The sequence below is a fragment of the Macaca thibetana genome, chromosome 1 (genome assembly GCF_024542745.1).
Source record: "Macaca thibetana thibetana isolate TM-01 chromosome 1, ASM2454274v1, whole genome shotgun sequence".
NCBI classification, from domain to species: domain Eukaryota; kingdom Metazoa; phylum Chordata; class Mammalia; order Primates; family Cercopithecidae; genus Macaca; species Macaca thibetana.
In genome coordinates this window covers 2,141,838-2,160,843 of record NC_065578.1, presented here as the reverse complement: position 1 = coordinate 2,160,843, position 19,006 = coordinate 2,141,838, and the positions used below count along the sequence as shown (strand labels likewise).

At 58.7% G+C, this 19,006-nt stretch overlaps 2 protein-coding genes and 1 long non-coding RNA gene across 7 annotated transcripts in view; 2 read left to right on the top strand and 1 right to left on the bottom strand.

Annotated features, from left to right (window-relative positions):
• PRDM16 (PR/SET domain 16) overlaps positions 1-4,374 on the bottom strand; it is a 368,708-nt gene extending 364,334 nt beyond the window's left edge. For all 3 annotated transcript variants that reach the window (XR_007728673.1, XM_050803184.1, XM_050803301.1), the window contains exon 1: positions 4,134-4,374. Coding sequence is in view for 2 of the 3 variants with exons in the window: in XM_050803184.1 (XP_050659141.1) it covers positions 4,134-4,170 (37 nt within the window). In the remaining variant the exon portion in view is untranslated. The remainder of the gene's footprint in view (positions 1-4,133) is intronic.
• A 614-nt stretch (positions 4,375-4,988) lies between these two features.
• On the top strand, positions 4,989-9,360 carry LOC126962092 (uncharacterized). 3 transcript variants are annotated; one of them, XR_007728635.1, is made up of 3 exons: positions 4,989-5,204; positions 5,378-6,079; positions 8,541-9,360. XR_007728635.1 is itself a non-coding variant. In XM_050803062.1 (3 exons), exons 2-3 carry the CDS (start codon positions 5,824-5,826, stop codon positions 9,344-9,346), a joined length of 465 nt encoding a protein of 154 aa, XP_050659019.1. In that variant the 5' UTR covers positions 4,989-5,204; positions 5,378-5,823; the 3' UTR covers positions 9,347-9,360. The 3 variants fall into 3 exon arrangements, 2 of the variants coding, with proteins under 2 accessions (XP_050659019.1, XP_050658928.1); XM_050803062.1 differs by having other exon boundaries at positions 9,138-9,360; XM_050802971.1 differs by having other exon boundaries at positions 8,938-9,360.
• Positions 9,361-11,062: 1,702 nt separating this feature from the next.
• On the top strand, positions 11,063-13,806 carry LOC126962238 (uncharacterized). The gene is made up of 2 exons (XR_007728638.1): positions 11,063-12,325; positions 13,138-13,806. It is a non-coding gene; the product is annotated as an uncharacterized LOC126962238 (long non-coding RNA).
• The last annotated feature ends 5,200 nt before the right edge of the window (positions 13,807-19,006 follow it).

Sequence of the window (19,006 nt, the reverse complement as noted above, 5' to 3'; positions counted from 1 at the left end):
AAATTTTAAACGAAATTATTCAAAAGATTTTTAATCCTGGATAATTTTTGTTGAAACTCTAATTATACATCACCTTAATTACCAGCCCCAGCCCCCCAAGGATCCCTAATTGCCTCCTAATTGAATAAAACAGGGGGCTAATCGGGCCCACGGCGTCCCAGCGAGCTGCCACCAGCCTCGCCTCCCTTGAGGGGCCTGGTGGGGGGAGCCCCTGGCTGCCGGGCCACCTTCCCCCACAGCCTCCCGGCAGAAACGGCAGCCCTGGTCCCCTGCTCTGCGCACTGCCCAGAGGAGGGCTTGGGAGCGGAGGAAGCCTTGGGGCCAGGAGGGGCCAGGAGGTCTGGCCAGCACCTGCTCTGGAAGAGCCGCTCACAGGACAAGCAGGACACCCCCAGTGGGTGTCTGGTGGTTGGCGAGCCTAGGGCATGGCCAGCGCCTGTCCCCAAGGAGCCCACCCAGCAGTTGCTCCAAAGCCAGCTTGGCAAGCCCCCTCCTGCCAGCTTCCGAGCCATGGCACACCTGCGAAGCCAGGGGCACAGGGAGGGCCTGTGGGCGACACACAGCCCCCTGCCGTGGGGCACCAGGCCCTGGCGGCCAGCCCTGCACTCCACCCCTCCACCGCAGCCTCTATGTTTTCGTCCGAAGCGGGGCAAGAGGCTGGACTCCCGCCGGACGTCCTGGCGCTGCTGCCCTAACCCGCCTCCAGACGGAAGGCTGCCGTCCTGGCTCCGGGGAGGGGACTGGTGGAAGAGGCCAACTTCCCCAGGGAGGGTGGGAGAGGGGAGGGTCCAGTCAGCCTGGCCTGTTTCTGCAGGAAGAAGGAAAGAGGCTGTGAGTTGGGCCTCCAGCCCTGCTCACCTCTACCCTGTCTCCAACACACCTTCCACACACATCACCCTCAGAAACAAGCAGGACACACACAGTCCCCATCTAGGGGGGCCGCAGCTCCCCTACCCCAGGGGCTAGATGGCACTTGTGGAGAGGACACTCCCCCTGCCCTGGAGTATGTGGCGTCTAGGACATGGGGTCTGCCACCTAGGTGGGGATCAGGCCTCAAGGAGCAGCTCTGATGGGGGCACCGACGGGCACACCCTTCTCCTGCACAGAGGTCCCCAGCTGTGCTGTGAGGGGGATGGTGGTCCAGAGGGCACCTTGGTGGTGCTAACCCCCCACCTGCCCACCTGGCTCACAACAGCCCTAGAAACAATAAGCTTTTGTTAAGCGTTGAGTTTGTGATGTGGGGCCGCAGCGGCCCCTTCCCCACCGGCCCTACTGCCTTGGCTTCAGTAGGGGGACCCTGTCCCTGAACTGTCCTCACTCTGCTCCTGGCCCCCAGGCTCAGGTGGAGGAGGCTGTAGGTTTCCCGTCAGCTCAGCCACAGCCCCGGCTTGGGTGCCCCAGTGGCCACCTCTGTCCTTGGAAAGCTCAGCTGGGAGCCCAGGTCACCCCCAGAGCCGCCACTATTCAGCCCTTCACCAGACCCAGCCCGGAGGAGCAACCCACCTGAAGGAGGCTTGGAATGGCGTCTCCAGGGAAACACAAACGAGATTACACCTCCAGATGCACACTCGGCGGTGGCCCCCAAAACGCTGGGTCATGGGGTCGCCTCCACTGGCCTGGTGGCTGTTCTGTGCCCAGCCTGAATACCAGCCTGGTAACCATGACCTTGCCCCTGCCCCACCCCACAGTCCCCTGACCTGGTCAGCATTGTGGGGAGGGGAGGACCTGCTGGCTGCAGTGCTGGCCCTACCGCCTTTGATTCGGGTAATGGACTGTGGTCCCTGGGGAAGTCCACATCTGCTTAAAATATCGCCTGATGAAATGAAATTCTTCAGCGGATCCTGCCTTGCTCAGGGCAGGCAGTGTGATCCCGAACCTGCCTCAGCCACCTTGGGGAGCCTGGGGACAAGCGGTCCCAGCTGTGGAGCCCGGAAGGAGGGGTTCCCAGCGCTCGGCCAAGTGTGGGCAGAGGGCTGAGGCCTTGCAATCACCTCTCATGGGGTTTTTCCTCACTAAAGACTCTCGGGAAAAGGAAGCCAGCGCTCGGCGCTCCCGCTGGGCCCGGCTCTCCGGCCTCCGGGCCAGGCCACCAGACGGCTGCCAGGCACCAGTTCTGGTCTTGAGCGGACCCGGTCCCGGGCCATCTTCCCCACCTGGCAGAGGTGGAGCCAGCGGAGAGCCGGGGCCTCTTGGAAGTTTCCGAGGCCGCGCGGGTGCGCCGAGTCCGCCTCTCGCTTGCAGCGAAGGCCCCGGCGTCAGCGCGGCCGCTTTCCCCTTTTTCGCTCCAGCTTCGGGCCCATCCTGGGCTAGGGCCTGACCTGGTGGCCCACACGCAGCCCGGTGGCCCCGACTCTGAGCAGGCCCGCGGTGCACACACAGAACCGAACCCGAACACGCACACGTACACCCCACGCGCGGAGGGTCCGCAACGCCGCGCACAGACAGCCCCTTCGCGTCGGCGGCGAAACGCCTGGCCTTGTTCGCACCAAGAGGGGTCAGAGGTCACGAGAGGCCGAGGCCAAGGGCACCCGGCAGCAGAGCGCGGCGGGAAGGGGGCGCCTCACCGAGGGGCCGGGAACGGCTGACGGCGGGGCGCAGGGGCGTCCGGCATAACTCGGGAGCTGCTTTTCCCTGGCGCATAGAGCGCGGGGCCTACGGCCGCCGGGCCGCTGTTGGGACTAGCCCGGCGGGTCCCAAGCCGAGGGAGCGGAGTTCGGAAAACCTCCGAGAGTCCTGCGCCCACCCGGCTCACGCTTGGGGTCTCGGCCCCGGGAGCTGCGAGGCCGGCCTGGCGGGACCTGGCCCTGGAGGCGCGAACGGAACGGCGTGGGTCGGGCGGGGACCTCGAGGGGAGCGGCCCGGGCGCCTCTTCCGCGGGTGGGCGGGCGGGCGGCCTGCAGAGGAGGGGGCGGCGGGAGCAGGCGGCGCCGATTCCGCTCCGCGCGGCACTGGCCGCTTCGCTGCAGCCGGGGCTTCGGCGGGGCTGCGGGAGCCGCGCTGGTCGGGCCGCGGCGCCGCCCGTCCTCACCTGCCCGCCGGCCTCACCGCGGATGGCGCCGGCGGCCGGGGCTGCGGGTTGCGCGCGGGTTGCTCGGAGGCGCAGTGGCGGGCGAGGGCGCGGGTGGCTGGAGCAACCGGCCCGCGGCAAGGACCGGCTGGCGGCAGGCGGGGCGCGCGGAGCCCGGGGCTCGGCCGAGACGGAGCGAAAGAGAAAGTAAGACCGAGGACCAGGCAGTCTGGCCGGGGCAGCTCTGTCCCCGCCGGGCCCGGCTGTGCCAGGCAAGCGGGTACAGAGGGGTCCGCGCGGGCCCGAGGGCGGTAGCGGTGGGTCGGGAGGTCGCCTGGTAGGGACCCTCCTGTCGGAGGCACGGTCGCCCGGGCGGCCCGCGCAGGCTGCCGGCGTCCCAGAGGAGCGCCCTCCACCATGCGGGGCACCGCCGGGGGATAAACTTCACGACCACAGTTCCCAGCCCGGGCAAAAGTCTCCATTTTGCTCCCCAAGTGGCTGCGGCTGTCCCGCCGTTGCTACCCCTGCCCCTGCGCCCGCGGAACCGGGTGGGCGCCGGCCCGCGCCCCCTCCTCCGCCCCTCCCCGGCTCGGGGTCTCCCTCCTCTGCGCCCGGCTGGCGGACGCCAAAGGCGGTGCTCTAGCGCCCACTATTTCAAAAGCCCGGAATATGATTTGACCAGGACTGAGAGCCACTCGGAGAGAGAGAGGGAGAGAGCGAGCGGGGAGGAAAAAGTTGCTCTCCCCTTTCGTCAACTTTTCGCTAACTTTCACTTTTCGCTCCCCTCCACCCCCGGCCCTCCCCCTCCGCCCCCCTCCCCGGCCCCCACCGCGCGCCTCGGGTTCCCGGGCCCGAGCGCCTGACACTGGTGGGGGGGGAGGGGGTTCGGCGGGGAGGGGGCCGGCGCCTTCGGGGAGCGCGCGGCCCGGGCGCCCCGAGCCTCCGCGCCGAGCCCGGTCGCCCCGGAGCGCGAGAGGCGGAGCAGCCCCCCGGGCCGCGCGGCCGAGCCGGGGGCCCGGAGCCGCGGGCGCGCCGGCCGCGCCCCGACGCGCACCCCTGGCCCGGGCGCCCCGGCCCGGCGGCCCGGGCCCCGGCGGCGCGGCGCGGCCGAGCGCGGGAGACTTACTTTTGGCTAGCTTCCTCGCCCTCGCCTTGGATCGCATGGTGTCGGCTCGCGGAATCTCTCTCCTCCTCCTTGAGTCCAGAAGCAGCCACACACTATCTTCATCTCCCCAGCATTGTCAGTTTGGACACCTTCGCACATGCGCACAGAGCACTCAATCTGACACCCCTCGCCGGGGCCAAAAAAACTTTGCAATGTATTCATCATCCTCATCGTCGCGCCGCCGCCGCCGCCGCCGCCGCCTCGGCGCGGGATTGGGGGGCTCTCCTCGGCCTTCTCGGTCTTCGTCTCACTTATCTCTCCCCCCTCTCCCCCCCTTTTCAGCGCAGCTCGGAACTGGCCCTTTAAGAAAACATTCCGTGCTCGGCGCTCCCGCCCGGGGCCCGCACCCCGGACACTTTAAAAGGACCCAGGTGGCCCCGGAGGCGAGGTGACTATCCCCCCACCCTGCCCCTGCGTCGCGGCGCGTCGCACTGCTGCTCCTGCCCCAGTCGGGGCCGAAGATGGGGCGGCGGCTGCGGGTTTCCACACGACTTCCTTGGATCTCGGGGCACACGCGCCGATAGTTCGGACGCGGGTCCGGGCTGGTTTTGCTCCATTTTACAGCGTTTTATTACTAATTAAAAAGCTTTGCATTCCCAGTCGCCCCGGCCCGCTTTTCTCCTGCACTCTCCCCTCGGCCCCCGTCCCCGCCCCGCGGGGCGCTGGAGGGGGCGTCGGGGCTCGCGCGCCAGAACCCGGCTCCTCCGAAGCCCCTCCGGGCCCCGCCGCCCCCCTCGGGCCTCCCGGCCCCCGCCTCCTCCCCTTCGCCCCCACCCAACGGCTGCTGCTTCGGGCTTCGCGGCTCAAAAACAACAGCGGAGGCGCCGCCAGCTCTGCGCTCCGCCACTGCCCAGGCCGGCGGGCGGCACTCGGACCCGCCGCCCTCGGTCCCTCGCGAGGCCGCGGAGGCCAACACGCCTCGCAAGGGGGGACAGCGCGGGGGCGGCCGTCCAAACACCAGGCGTCCTCGGCTGGTTGTCCCAGGGCGCCCGCACCTCTCCGCCCGCGCGCTCCTGCCGCCGCGCCCCCCAGGTGAGTACCCGGCTGCGCGAGCGCCCGAGCTGGGCCACCTTCAGGGACCTGGGCCTCTGGGGACACTCCCCTCTGGCCTCTCCGGGCCCAGGTGCGTAGGGGGCGGAAGGGCCGGCGGCGCAGGTGGAGCAGCGCGGATAGGAGCCGACCAGACGCTTCCTCTTCCCCTGCAGCCCCCAAACTCCGAGGCGCTGCGGCGGAGGGGCCGGGCTAAGCGCAGGCAGGGTGGCCCCGGCCCAGGAACCTGACGGTCCAAGTGCGGATTTCTCATCTGACTATCTGGGAATCGAGAATGAATTGGAAGGAAACCGAGGCGCTGCCCTGGCCGGGTTGCTCCCCCGCACCCTTCCGGAGCACCGAGGTCCTGCCCGGGAACGGGACTTGGAGCTGCCGCAGAGTCAGCCTGAGCTCGAGGCAGGGGTCGCGCCCGCGATGTGGGGTCTCTCCGCCGCCCCGCGAGGCTCCTGGCCGTGCCCTCCCTGCCCTTTGTTGTGTAATGAGACCTGTGGCGGCTCCACTGAGACCCACACGTGGAACTCCGCGCCTCCGCGTTAAAGGAGGTGAAACGCAGCAGCCCTGAGAAATCCGAGACCCCGGTGTCCTAGCAGAGGCGCCCCGGATGGGGAAGGGCGTGCGGCCCGCGCTACCCCAGAGGAAAAGCCCAGCGGAGCGGGGCTGGGCAGGAGCCGGTGGCGGCGGTGCGCTGGGCCTTCTGCCTTGGATCCTCCGCAGTCGGCACCACTTCCCTGCTCAGATTCGAACCCAGATACGGCTCCCATGGCTCCAGGGTGCCCAGTCTTGCAGCCAGCTCGCCGCCCGAACCCTGGATGGAAGAAGCGCTCACTGGCCGCTACCTCTGCTGTTTCTGGCACCAGGTGAGTGTTGCCCAGGGAAGGGCCATGAGCAATGGCACAGCCCCATTCCCTGCCATCCTTCTGAGGGTCTATCGACCCCTTTACCCACCCTCCCCACACCCTGACCATCTTTCAACAGGGGCTGGGGCACAGAACAGCTCAGTTTACAGGCCCAGCTCTGGAGGTCTTGATCAGCATAGCAGACTAGGGCACTGCTGCAGCTCTGGACGGCCAAGGCCGGTTCTGAACCTGCTCACCCGAGTGGGCGGGAGGTGCTGGAGCCCAAGAACACAGGCGCTGTCTTGCCTAAACCCTACCAAGGGCAGATTCCCGATGGTAGGCTCAACCTGGCTGGAGCTGCTGGCTAGAAAGGACTCAAGGTCACTCCCGTATCTCTGGACCCAGTTCCCCCTTGCTGAAGCCTCCGCAGGTTTGGGAGGAGGCCTGGGGAAGTTACCATAGTGCCTGCAAAGCACTCCCACCTGCAAAGAGGGTCCCTTCCCCACCCTTACCCTGCAGCCCAGCAAAGGCCTCCTTTGCCTGTGGCCTGGAGGTAGCCAACAGATGCCAAGGTTGTGTAGTCCTGGCCTTCTTGTAGGGGTGCCCCAGCTCTCTTGGGTCCTTTCCATGCCTCCTCCTCCAGCTCAGGAGGTGATTCTCAGAACCCTGACCAGGCTAGGACAGGACAGCCATCCCTGGCACTGTTGCCAGCACCTAGGGAAGAAGGGCAGGAGGTATGGGAGCAAGCTGGTCTGTGCCATCTGGCCCCTGCCCTCCTCCAGGCTGTAGGGTAGGGATGAGGTCACGGATCTGCCTGGGGAGGGGTAGCTGCCGGTCAAGCCTGGCCAGAGAGAAGCTGGGCTGCCTACCCGCAAGGCACTGATGCAGCCCTGGCTCCGGTGGGTCAGTGTCTCCCCAGCCTGCTCGAGAAGCCCAGGCAGGCTGTCCCCAAGGCCAGGGCCCTGGCCGGGGTTGCATCCTGGCCTGGCCAGGCCCTGCCCCCGCGTGGCCAGACTTAGAAGCGGAGTGCAGGTCAGGATTGAGGAGTCCCATGAGGAAAAAGAGTGAAGCAGGGAAGAGGACATGCAGATCCTCCCTGGGGCCCAGGTCTGTGTTCCTGTCTGGCAAGGGCTTTGGGGGGCTTGGGGAACAGGTAGGGCAAGTGGAGGCCCAGTGGGGAAAAGGTTGGTATTAAAACTTTTAAGGGCAATTTTCAAACCAAGTCTAGGTCTGCAGAGCCTTGGGGCAGACGCCAGGCCCTGGGGCCCCTGTGCTGGCAGTGTGAGTGCTGTGAACTCATTCCCACTGACCTCCTTGAGTTGTCCAAGGACAGTGAGTGTGGGGTGACCACAAAGAGGCTCCTACACTGGACAACTGCACGCTGCTGTCGAGTTCCACAACCAATCTTATAGCTGGGGTCTTGGAGGTTAGCTAACCACCTACTTCTGCTGGGGTCTGGGCAGAGAGGGAGTCCATGGAAACGTGATTTCCCCATGAGCCCTGCAGGCTCCCAGTGTTTCTAGCGGCTGCAGACCCATGACCAGGTTAATTCCTTAGAGAAAAGGGCAGACTTGAGAGCCAGAAATGCTGGTCCTGCAGCGCTGGAGGAAGCATCTTATTAGACATCGAGTAGGAGGGCCCTAAGCCCCAGGGGTTCCCCAGAAGCCCATTGAGTAGCAGAACTACCATGTCGGCCCACCCTGCACTCCCTGAATCTACAAATGCATTCTAGGGCTAGAGAGCCCCTTCGCTTGGCCAGGTCTTGTGCCCCATGCCAACTGGCAGGATCATAGCTGCCCCAGCTGCCCCCACCTCCAGCCCCTCAGGTCCCAGAGAGCCCTGCTTTGGGCTGTGTGTGCAGGACAGGAGGTGTGCAGGACAGGAGGTGTGCAGGACAGGAGGTGGGCACGGCACCTTGCAAGATGGACTGACCTCACCAGGTTCTCACCCCTTTCCCTCCTGCTCCTCTGTGGGGTTTGAACTTGGCCATGGGTTTTCAGATACTTGGCCTCAGGCTCTATTGAATTCCAAGTCAAGGTTTTACTCACTCCACACCCCCACCTTGTTCCTCCAGGTAGCAAGGAAGCACATAGCCTCTGGTTTACCAACGGGCTTTCCTGGGAGATTGGAAATGCCCCAGGTGGGATCCAGACCGCCAGCACTCACCCCACCCCCAATATCTGGGCCACTGAGTCAGGCCAGGATGAGGCTCTCACTCTCTGGGCATGTTCTCCTGCCCCACACTTGGTGGGAATGTCTCCCAGACTTGAGCAGCAGGACGCAGGAGACCACAGGGGCCCTTGGGGATGGCTGACTTGGCTCCCACTAGACAGAGGGGAACATGGAGGAGGGCTGCTTGGACCCCGTACCTCGCAGGGTCTCAATGGGGGCTGAATGCTGGAAGGAGCCTGCGTTTGGTCTAGAATGGTGGGGGTGGGTGGGAGACACAAGTCATCGAAAAGGCCATTTCTTCCCTATTCAGGCCTCTGAAATGACCCGAAGTGGGTGCTTCCTCCAGCATTGTGCCTCAGCTGCACACTGGGGCCATAGGAATCCCCCCCAGACTCTGGGGTCAATATTTCTGGGTCCCTTTGAACCTTCTTCTCACCCGAGGCCTGGGAAGCCTTCCTGTGCCCTGGAATACTTGGAGAGGACACGACACAGGTCCCAGTTCTGGCCCAGTGGTGGCAAGGTTCCGTTCCCTGCACTGCTCAAATGTAGGGACCTCCCAAAGCTGATACCCGATTCCAGGTCCCAGAGTGGGTAGCTGGGAGGAGTGGACTTCCCAGGAATGTGAGCCACGTCGCTGATTTCGAACAAACCCCAGATGTGTGGAAACTGACTTATTTTGATTGCAAGAGGATCCTTGTCCCTTGCAGATGGGCAGCTTCCGGGGACCGGCTTGCCATCAGCAGGCACGATGCTGTGGCCATCCCAGTGGAACCCCTCTGCCCGGCTTTGTGTCCTGGCATCCCCACCAGGGTGCCCCGCTCTCCTGCGCAGATGTCGGGAGTATCTGGATGCCCCATGTGCACTTCAACGGCCCAATTCGGAGTTTTTTGTTTTGTTTTGTTTTAAGAGATTGAGACTGTGAACCTGAACTCCCTTGATCTCCTCCCGTTGGGCCCAGGAGGGAGCCTAATCCAGGCCCAACCGGGCTCACTGAGAAGGTGCAGGAAGCCCCCAACGACTCCTACTCGTGTGCGGCCCTTACTGGGCCGGGACGCTGCAGTGGTCGAGCCGCTGGGTGTCTGCAACCGGGAGCTCCCCCGCCGCTGGGGGCAATAAACGGAATCGGTTTCCCACGCTTTCCCTCTTGATCTCAGAACCTTTAAAAATCCGCCAACGAATGTCGTTGCCTGGATGCGCTGCGTGTGACCTTCAGCTGTGTGTTCACGCGTACCCGCAGCCGTGGAGTGGCGGTCCCTTCCTGCCGCCGCAACCCCGGGGCCGCCGGTCTGCGCACACCGGCAGCAACTTCGTTACCCACAGCGCCCGCGTCCTGCGGCTCGCGCGGAACTGCGCGCGGGAAGGTGGCAGAGGGACCGCTCCAGAACGCTGCTCGCGTAGACGCTGCCTCTGTCTTCAGATCGCAGTTCGGCCGCGCGCGGGCGGGGCCCTGGCAGCAACGAAAATGGCGAGTCTCGTAGCCTTCCGGGCCTGATGGCCGCATTCCGGGAGTCGCCAGGTGGGAGTCCGCCTTCCGCGTCCCCAAACGCCCAGAGCGCGGGACAAGGGCCGGCGGCCGGGTGACCAAGCCGGTTCCCCGCATCGGCTTGCGCCAGAATCCATATTCAGCTTGCAAGGCCCCCTCCGGCCGTCTCTCCGCAGAGCGCCCTGCCCCACACTGCCGGCCCTCTTAGCTTGAAAACCAAATTTTGCCTTTGATCCTGAGAGATTGATACCCCACAGGTGAAACCGTGGAGACGGAGCTGCGGTGGGTTTCTTCTCTACGCCTCAGTTTCCCCGTCTGTGAAATGGGACCCGGCGCGCCTGTGCTCCTCCGGGAGTTTATTGCAGGGCTGGCTGGAGAGAATGGCTGGGTGGAAGCCGCCAGGTGGAGGCCCATGGTCGCCCACCCCGTGGGCCTCATTTGCTGGGCGGGGGTCAAAGGCTTGCGAGGCAGGGATCGCCCCAAGGAGGCTCTGGAGCCGGCCCTGCCCGTCTCTGTCTCCTCCCCTCGCTCCCCTTCCCCGGGCCTTCCCGGAACTCTCTTCGCCCGCTGGGTGGAGGAGGGGCGAGGGCCGGCTCCGCCGTCCCCGGGGTCGCTCTCCTCCCACCCCCACCGCAGAATCTGGCCCGCCCTGGGCTTTCCTCTCAGGTCCCTTTGGGTCTCCAGAAACCCGGAGGTTTCGCGCAGACTCGAGCCTGAGATGGCATCATCCAGCACCCCAAATCCTGCGGAGGGCAGAGGGGATTTGGGGGAGAAGGCAGGGGCTGCCAGGGGCGCTTTGGCTGCTGGGGGTGGGGGACAGGGCCTGCGGGAGAAGCGGGTGGGGGAGGACTGGAGACCCAGGCCCCCCTAGATACAACGAACCTCGCGGGAGGGAATACGCCATCCCCGTACCCACTTCCAAGGACGTAGGTCTTTTAGTACCGGCGGGCCGCGTTCCCACACATCTGGGCGGGCCCCGCAGCATGGCCTGGGGAGCTGAGGCTTCTGGATCTGACACAAACTACCTTTCTGGGTGCAGAAGGAGGAGGTGGGGTGGGGGAAGCAGGGGGCCGTGGTCTGAGCATACCTTCTCGCCTCTGGGCCTCCCACCTCCTGGGGCAGGACCTACGGGGAAGGACGGGAGCGGAGTGAGGTGGCCGGAGGGACACCCAAGGGTCTACCCCTGCGAGCTTTGCTTTCTACTAAACCAGTAACTGTAGTGGTGGTGGCGGTCGAGACACAGCTCAAAGAGCCGGCAAGAATAGAGCAGACACCAGGATCGCCCCAGGCAGGGAAAAAATGACCAGTTCTGTAGAGTGACCCGAAGGTGATGGAATCACTCGGGCGTCCTCCTGGGAAAGGGCTGCCTGCCCCCGCCGCCAGAACGCTGCCGGCGTCCATGCCCCCGGGGCTGGAAGAGCAGCCAGGCACAGGTAACTCAGGAACTCTGGTCTCCTCACCCGGCGCTGCGCTGTGGGGCGCCCTCACCCCCACACTTTGTGTCCCTGGGCCTCCTCATCAAGGCAGGGGCCCTGAGTGGCAGGAACACCCCTGTGTGCACAATATGCCCCCTGCAGCCCCCACAGGTCACCTGTTTGAGGACCTAGGTGGGGCCTGCCCTGGGTGAAGAGGGCAGGTCCAGCCTTCAGCAGCCCCTCCCCCATGACTTCAGTGGAATTACAAGGGGAACACCCAGGGCAGCTCCCATAGGCTGCAGAAGGGAAGAGGGGAGGGCTTCTACTGAGGTGAGACAGAGTGATTCACCCCTCCCACACCATCAGCCTCCCTCCCCTCTCCACCCTTCATTGCTGGGACCCCAGGGCCCATAGACAGCTGGGGGAGCGGGGAGACAGGAGGAACTCAAGCTCAGCTTCTGCCTCCTGTCTCCTGGGACCCTTGAGCAGCCCCTCCAGCTTCCTGGGAGTCCAATTCCCCAAGGTACAACAAGTGGCGGCAGAGCCTGGCCCCGTCGTGGGGCGGCTGCACCCAGGTGAGTGGCTTGCAGTTCCTGGAGCCCTGCAGGTTGTTGGAGAGTCAGGGAGCCTTTCTTCCTCCCACCTGCCCTCTTGCACTTCCTCTCCCACAACCCAGGGCTACTCCCAGAGGCTCTGAACTGGAGCCCTAGAAGGTAACCACCTCCTGGCTGGACACAGAGAGGGCAAGTTGGGGCCAGGAGTGAGGATAGGTGCCCTAAGAGCCACCTGCTCCACTCATCCACGAAGGCCTTAACTGGCTCAGGGGCCCCTGAGCTCTCAGTCAAGCCCCGCCCTCCTGACCTTGTCCTGCCCTGGTGCTGCCAGTCGGGTGGAGGTGTCTCAGGGCCAGCTGGTCTCCTGGCAACTGAAGCCCACACTTCCCTTCCATTCACTCATTCCTTCCTTCCCTCACGCAGGAGGCGCTGCAAGGCTCAGTGCTCCTGGAGCTTCGAGTCTATGATATGAGTTAGGGTGTCTCCTCCATCAGTTCTACAGGAGGGTGTCTCCTCCTTCAGACCTGGAACTTCCAAGGCATTTTACCCAAAGCTCCAGCACCTGACCCAAGGCTGGGCTGTGCTCTGTCCTCAGTGAAAGAATGGATGAGTCATAACTGAGTGATTGGAGAGAGCTGAACGAGTAGGTTTCCCTGGGTTTTCCACAGGCGGTTTCAGCCCAGGGGAAGACCCAGGGAGATGAGGATGTCATGGTGTGGAGGCAGCAGCCTGGGGCAGGGTCTGTGCTGAGTGCCTGAGGCCGAGACACCCCTCTGTAACCTCCATAATCCATCAGGTCTCAGAGGGCTGTCCTATGTTCAGTTAGCTAATGCCAGCACCATATGACGAGGACACAGCAGTGAGGAGCTGCCCAGGTCGCTTGCACTGTGTTTGGAAAAGGAAGCTGGCTTGTTCTGGGGTCCCCAGCAGGATGGGGAGCAGGGGTGGGGACTCTGGCAGAGCCAGAGTTCTAGGAGAGAAGCTGGTTCACCCACAGGCTCCCTGGCCTGAGTGCCGCGCCAGGCAGGGTGCTAGGCGTTGTGCTGCTCGCTTCCCACCCCTGGGCTGCAACTGTGGGCTGTGTGGCCTTCCCAGTTCTGTGAGGTGGCTGCTGTGATTGTGCCCACCTTACAGATGGGAAGACTGATGCTCAGAGACTTGAGCAACCTAGGCAAGGACCTGTCCTTAGAGGCAGAAGCAGTACTCAGAGGAAGAGCTCCCTGACCACAAAGCCCCAGATGACTTACACTGCAGGGATAGAGCTCTCCGGGGTGTGCAGGGTGGCAGAGGTGCCTCTGAGAAGAGATCTCTGCCTGGGACCCTTTCCTGGGGCTCTTATGGTGCTGGGAGTGTGAGCACCACAAGAGCCCCACTACAGCGATGCCACCCAGAGGGCGCTCTGGCCTATTGGTCACCCGTGTTCTTCTGACAATGACCAATACACTTATTTGCCAGGGTCCAGGAAGACTCAGGCACTGGAGTCTGTATTTCCTGAGTCCGCCTCTCACTGGTAAGTCCTGAGCCCCCTTCCTTCCCAGCACCCACTCTTGGAGCAGCTCTCCAGGGCTGTGCTGTGGCTGCTGCTGTCAGGGAGAGGGCCCCATGCTCCAGCCAGGGGCTTTAGGGGCTCAGTTTAGGACTAACACGCCAAGCAAGTCGTGCTGAGTGTCTGGGCTTTTTCTAGGAAGGTATTTCCAATCATCAAATGTGCCACTAAAAAAAATGCGTGTCAGTTAAGTGTGCACTAAGCCTGGACCACATGGGACATAGTTGTTCTAATAAACACGAATAAGCCAGTTTTCACATTAGAGAAATAACAGTTTCTTGTAGAAATGTGGTGCTTTTAAAAGAGGTTAATTAATAAACAGCAGGTAATTGTTCATGGCACATTGTGGCAGAGGGTAATTTTCATTTTAGAGGATGGAAGGGCCAAATACCCCTCCCCACTCAGCATTTTTCTCTAATAATCACCTCAGCTTCACCTCCGCCTTTCATTTTTACAGCTGGAGCTGTTTATCATCGCTCCAACTTTCACTAAAAAGGAAAAACTATCACTTAAACAAAGCCATTGAAAACCCAGCATCATATGTGGATTTTTTAACATAAATAAATCATACAAACTAAGATTTATGTTCTTGGAATGATGTCATTCATTGAAGGCTGCCTTCCCAATCAAAGCCGTGTTTAGTGGTTTTTCTTTGGTGGGTGTGCTTTTTGCTAAATAGGAAAAACCCGTTCGGTCATCCTTGCTGCTGTCTTTTCTCAGCTTGGCCCAGAACATCAGAAAGGTTTCTCCCTGGGCCAGTCCATAGAGCCAAATGGTGAAAATGGTTTTAACTCCATAGACTGCTTTTAAAGCCTTTGCTGTTGAACCGTAAGTCTGAGATGAAAAGACTGTTAAACCTTCCCTAAGAATGTTTGCAGGACACAGCAGAAGTTTATGGTCCTCGCAGGTCTCCCAGAGCCTAGAACGAATGTCGCTGCAGAGTAACGCGTCTGCAGAAGCTTCACCGAGTTGAAATGAGTGAGGAGCATTGAAAACAGCACGTGTGGATAAATAAGATGTGGCATATCCATGCAATGGAATACTATGTCGCCATGAAAAGGAGTGAAGAGCTGACACTTGCTGCAACATGAAGGAACCTGGAAAACATGATGCTCCATGAAAGAAGTCAGTCATAAAAGGTCACACATTGTGTGATTCCGTTTATATGAGATGTCCAGGATGGGCCAATCCATAGAGACTGAAGACAGATTAGTGGTTGCCTGGCTGTAGAAGTAGAGGCCGTAGTACCCTGGCCCAGTGAAGGCACTGGGAACAGATGGGCCACACCAGAGTCCAGCTCCGGCCCTCCAGGCATTGACAGGAGACCATTAGCTGGAAGCCAGTGGGAAGTTGGGCTGACTAATAGGGACAGGGGTCCAGGAGGCTGCAGTGTGAGATTTTCATTTGTTCAAGCAATGCACATTCACTGCGCGCTTACTATGTGCCAGGGACAGCCATAGGCCCTGAGGCTGCAGCAGTGATGGAGACAGTTGCTGCTCCCATCAAGGTCATGTTTTGATGGGGAAGCAGCAATAAGCCAAATACATGTGGGTCTGGCGTGCCAGGCTAGATGATTCTAGTGCAGTGGACCTGAAGGAGGAGAAAGGTGAAAGCACAGTCTTCAATCAGTTGTTCAAGAAAGGCCTCACTGAAGTAGCGACATTTGGGCAGAGACATGACGGAGGAATGAGGGAGTCACCCAAGAGTCTGGGAGAACAGCACTGGGGCAGAGGGAACAGCCAGTGCAAAGGCCCTGAGGCTCCAGTGACCAGTGTGGCTGGTACAGCAGGACGAGGAGGGGAGGAGGGGAAAGCCCTGTAGAGTGGCAGTGAGAGGACAAATTAAGGCTGAAGATGGAATTAAAGTTGCTCTCTCAGCAGATTTTAAAGTAGGGAGATAATTCTGGATTATCTGGGTGGCCTTAATGTCATCACAAGGATCCTTAAAAGTGGAAGAGGGAGGCAGGAGAGTCAGGATTAGGATGAAGAGGAGATATGTGAGAATATAAGGAAGATTTCCCTGGCTGTCCTGGCTCCGAAGACAGAGGAAGGGCCCATGAGCCAATGTATGTGAATACCGACAGACTCTAGAAGCTGAAAAAGGGAAGGAAATGGATTCTAGAGCCTCCAGCAAGGAAGGCAGCCTTGCCCATGCCTTGACTTTAGGACACTGAGATCCATTTCGGACTTCTGACCCACAAAACCAAAATCTAGCAAGTTTGTGCTATTTGAAGCCGCTAAGTTTGTGGTAATTTGTTAGTGGTAATTTGTTAGAGCAGCCACCAGAAATTAATATGGGGAGGAAATAGGGATTTCATCTGTCCAGGGTCAAGACATCTTGGGGGTGGTAAGAATCTGAGCCCATCTCACGTAGATGAGAATGAGAGCATGATGACCACAGAATAGTGGTGATGGCCATCCTCACATCTGGCTCCATAGCCACCCATGCCAATATAGATTGGCTGCCTTCTATGTCCTGTCCATGGCCATTCTCTAAGGAAATTCCCTTGCATCTCCTGCGACCTTTACAGACTACATATTTTGTTGGATTACTTTCTCATTTTCACGAAGCATATCTTCTAGTAACATCTGATAAAAGATGTGTAGGAGATAAATATTTTAGGACTTCCACGTACCAGAATGGTAGTTGAGCTGGGTATGGAATTCTAGATTGGAGATGATTTTTTTGTTCGGAATTTTAGATAATGTTGCCCCATTATCTTCTTGCTACCAGGCAGCTATTGAGAAGTCTAGGAAGATTCTGTTTCCTCGGATTTTGTGTGCAATGTGATTTTTCCTTTTTGGAATTTTATAGAATCTTCTATGTCCCAAGTGGTCCAATATTCCACAATGATGTGCCTTAGAATGTGTCTGTTTTCATCCACTGTGAGTTCTTTCATACTGAAAACTTGTGCCCATTAGCTCTGGGAAATTTTCTTGAAATACTTTGTTAGTTATTTCCACTCTGTTTTGTTTCTTCTTCATTTTTGGAACGTGATATTTATATGAGCTTTCTTCTGCAGATATGATCTGTGTGTCCTCCAAATGGCTTTGTTCTATCTGTTTCAATCTGTCTTTCCTGAGGCATCTGCTGATTATTGGCTTTCTGCCCATGATGAGGACCTGACTGGAAGTTCTGACAGTAAGAGAGGAGGGGTTCATTGCCCTTGAGACTCGTGGATGGGGGTGATCCTTGATCCTTGGATGTCAGTATCTTTAGGAACTGACCTGATTCCCAGAGAAGTTACTAAGGGAGCAAGGGAGGGGTCTGGCTGCCAGTCTTCTTGGAGTCAACTTGGAGTTAAAGGCAGGAGTCTTTGCAGTCAGCTGCCTGAATTCTGGGAAATAAACCTCTGGACTTTTGCTGGTGTCAGGGAAGGATAAGGAGGGGATAGGAATCTAACTTGATCACAGGTCCCCTTCACTCTAGCCTTCCTGATCATAGCCACTCTTGCACCCCAAGTCCTAGAGGTTCTTTCTTTCTTTCTTTCTTTCTTCTTTCTTTCTTTCTTTCTTTCTTTCTTTCTTTCTTTCTTTCTTTCTTTCTTTCTTTCTTTCTTTCTTTCTTTCTCTCTTTCTTTCTTCTCTCTCTCTCTCTCTTCTTTCTTTCTTTCTCTCTTTCTCTTTCTTTCTCTTTCTCTCTCTCTCTCTTTCTTTCTTTCTTTCTTTCTTTCTTTCTTTCTTTCTCTCTCTCTTTCTTTCTCTCTCTCTCTCCTTCTTTCTTTCTTTCTCTCTCTCTTTCTTTCTCTTTCTCTCTCTCTTTCTTTCTTTCTTTCTTTCTTTCTTTCTTTTTCTTTCTTTCTTTCTTTCTTTCTTTCTTTCTTTCTTTCTTTCTTTCTTTCTTTCTTTCTTTCTTTCTTTCTTTCTTTTTCTTGACAGAGTTTCACGCTTATTGCCCAGGCTCAAGTACAATGGTGCAATCTTGGCCCACTGCAGCCTCTGCCTCCTGGGTTCAAACAATTCTCCTGCCTCAGCCTCTAGAGTAGCTGGGATTACAGGTGCCCACCACCATGCCCGGCTAATTTTTTGTATTTTTAATAGAGATGGGGTTTCGCCATGTTGGTCAGTCTGGTCTTGAACTCCTGACCTCAGGTGATCCGCCCACCTCGGTCTCCCAAAGTGCTGGGATTCCAGGCATGAGCCACCGTACCAGGCCCCTAGAGGTACTCTTATACTCAGTCCTGAGTGTTGGGGTTCCCCTTGGTTATAAATCTGGTAAAATCTCACCTTTCTGCTCTCTATTCGGGACTTTCTCTTGTCTCTGACCCAGTTGCCACAGGTCCATCAGCGATTCAGCTTTCAGAAGGGAGACCCACCCTATGGGTAGATGTCTTTTAAAATCTCTTTATTGTGGTTGAAGTGGGGCTTATAGAGGGGACGCTATTGAATGGGTGTGTACTTAATTTGCCATCTTAACCCAGAGGCTTTTGTGGCTGTTTTAGAAAGACTATGCCCATTCTTAGGTCCAGGCCTGATACCATACACAGTGTCCACACACAGGGGCTCTGACCCCACAGGGTTCTTTGGGTTCTGATCAGTGATCTTTCTAGAGCCTCGCCTATGACCTGCTTCTGGCCACAGAAACAGCTGATAAATGAAATTTGTTAGTTTCCTACAATGGGGCGTTGCATCGGCAGTGAACATAGGGACAAGAGGGTGTGCTTATCACCTTGCTGACTTGTCCCTGAGACATGGGGGTGACCTTTAAGAATGTCAGCTGAAATATTAACAGAGGTTTTCCCTGGGTGATGAGATCTGATAATATCAAAACTTTTTTCTCTGTTATGTTTCTCTGCATTTAATTTTTCTCCACTGACTATATGTTAGTGGTAGAAGTGTTACAATGTTTAAAAACGAGAACATCAAAAAATTAGCCCAGAGTGGTGGTGGCATGTTCCTGTGGTCCCAGCTCCTCAGGAGGCTGAGGCAGGAGGAACTCTTCAGTGCGGGAGGTGGAGGTTGCAGTGAGCCAAGATCTCACCACTGCACCCCAACCTGAGTGACAGAGTAAGAGCCTGTCTCAAAAAATAAAAATAAAAATGAGAAGAAATCCTATCTGTCCTTCAATAACCAGCTCAGCCACTGCTACCTCCTGGGATTCTCCCGTATTCCCACTGTTGGGAATGCTTCCTACATCACATTAAATAAACTGCATTTTCTAAATATCAATTTGATTTCTGGGTTTGTCTCTCTTCTCCTGGGGTGTGGACAGCTGGAGATGTGCTCTGAGCACATCACATGTTTGGACGGGAGAGGCACGCAGGCTCTCAGCCCTGAGATGTGGGCAGGTGAGTAAGTATGCAGGCTCTGGAGTGACTCTGGATCCATCATGCCCTCGCTCTGGGCTGGAGCTGGTCACAGCTGTTCTGGCCTCAGTCTCCCCTTCTGTAGATGTGACCAGTTTGAGGGAGAGGGTCATTGACTCCATGTAGGGCTGAGGACCGTGCTCCATGCAGAGTGCAGAGCCCAGCCACTGCCAGGTTAGGTGTTTGTAAATGAAGTCAAATACAAGCCACATACAATTTCACGTCGTAACCATTTTTAAGTGTAGAGTTCAGTGGCATTGGGCACATTCACACAGTTGTGCAGCCATCATCACCCTCATTTCCAGTTGCTTCCCGTAGCCCCTCCCAAGTCCCTGGCACCCCTCTTTTTGCATTCAGTCTCTACGGACGTGGCCACTCCAGGGACCTCATAGAAGTGCAGTCCCACAGGATTTGTCCTTTTGTGACTGGCTGATCTCACTTGTCTCATGTCCTCAAGGTTCAGCCGTGTTGTC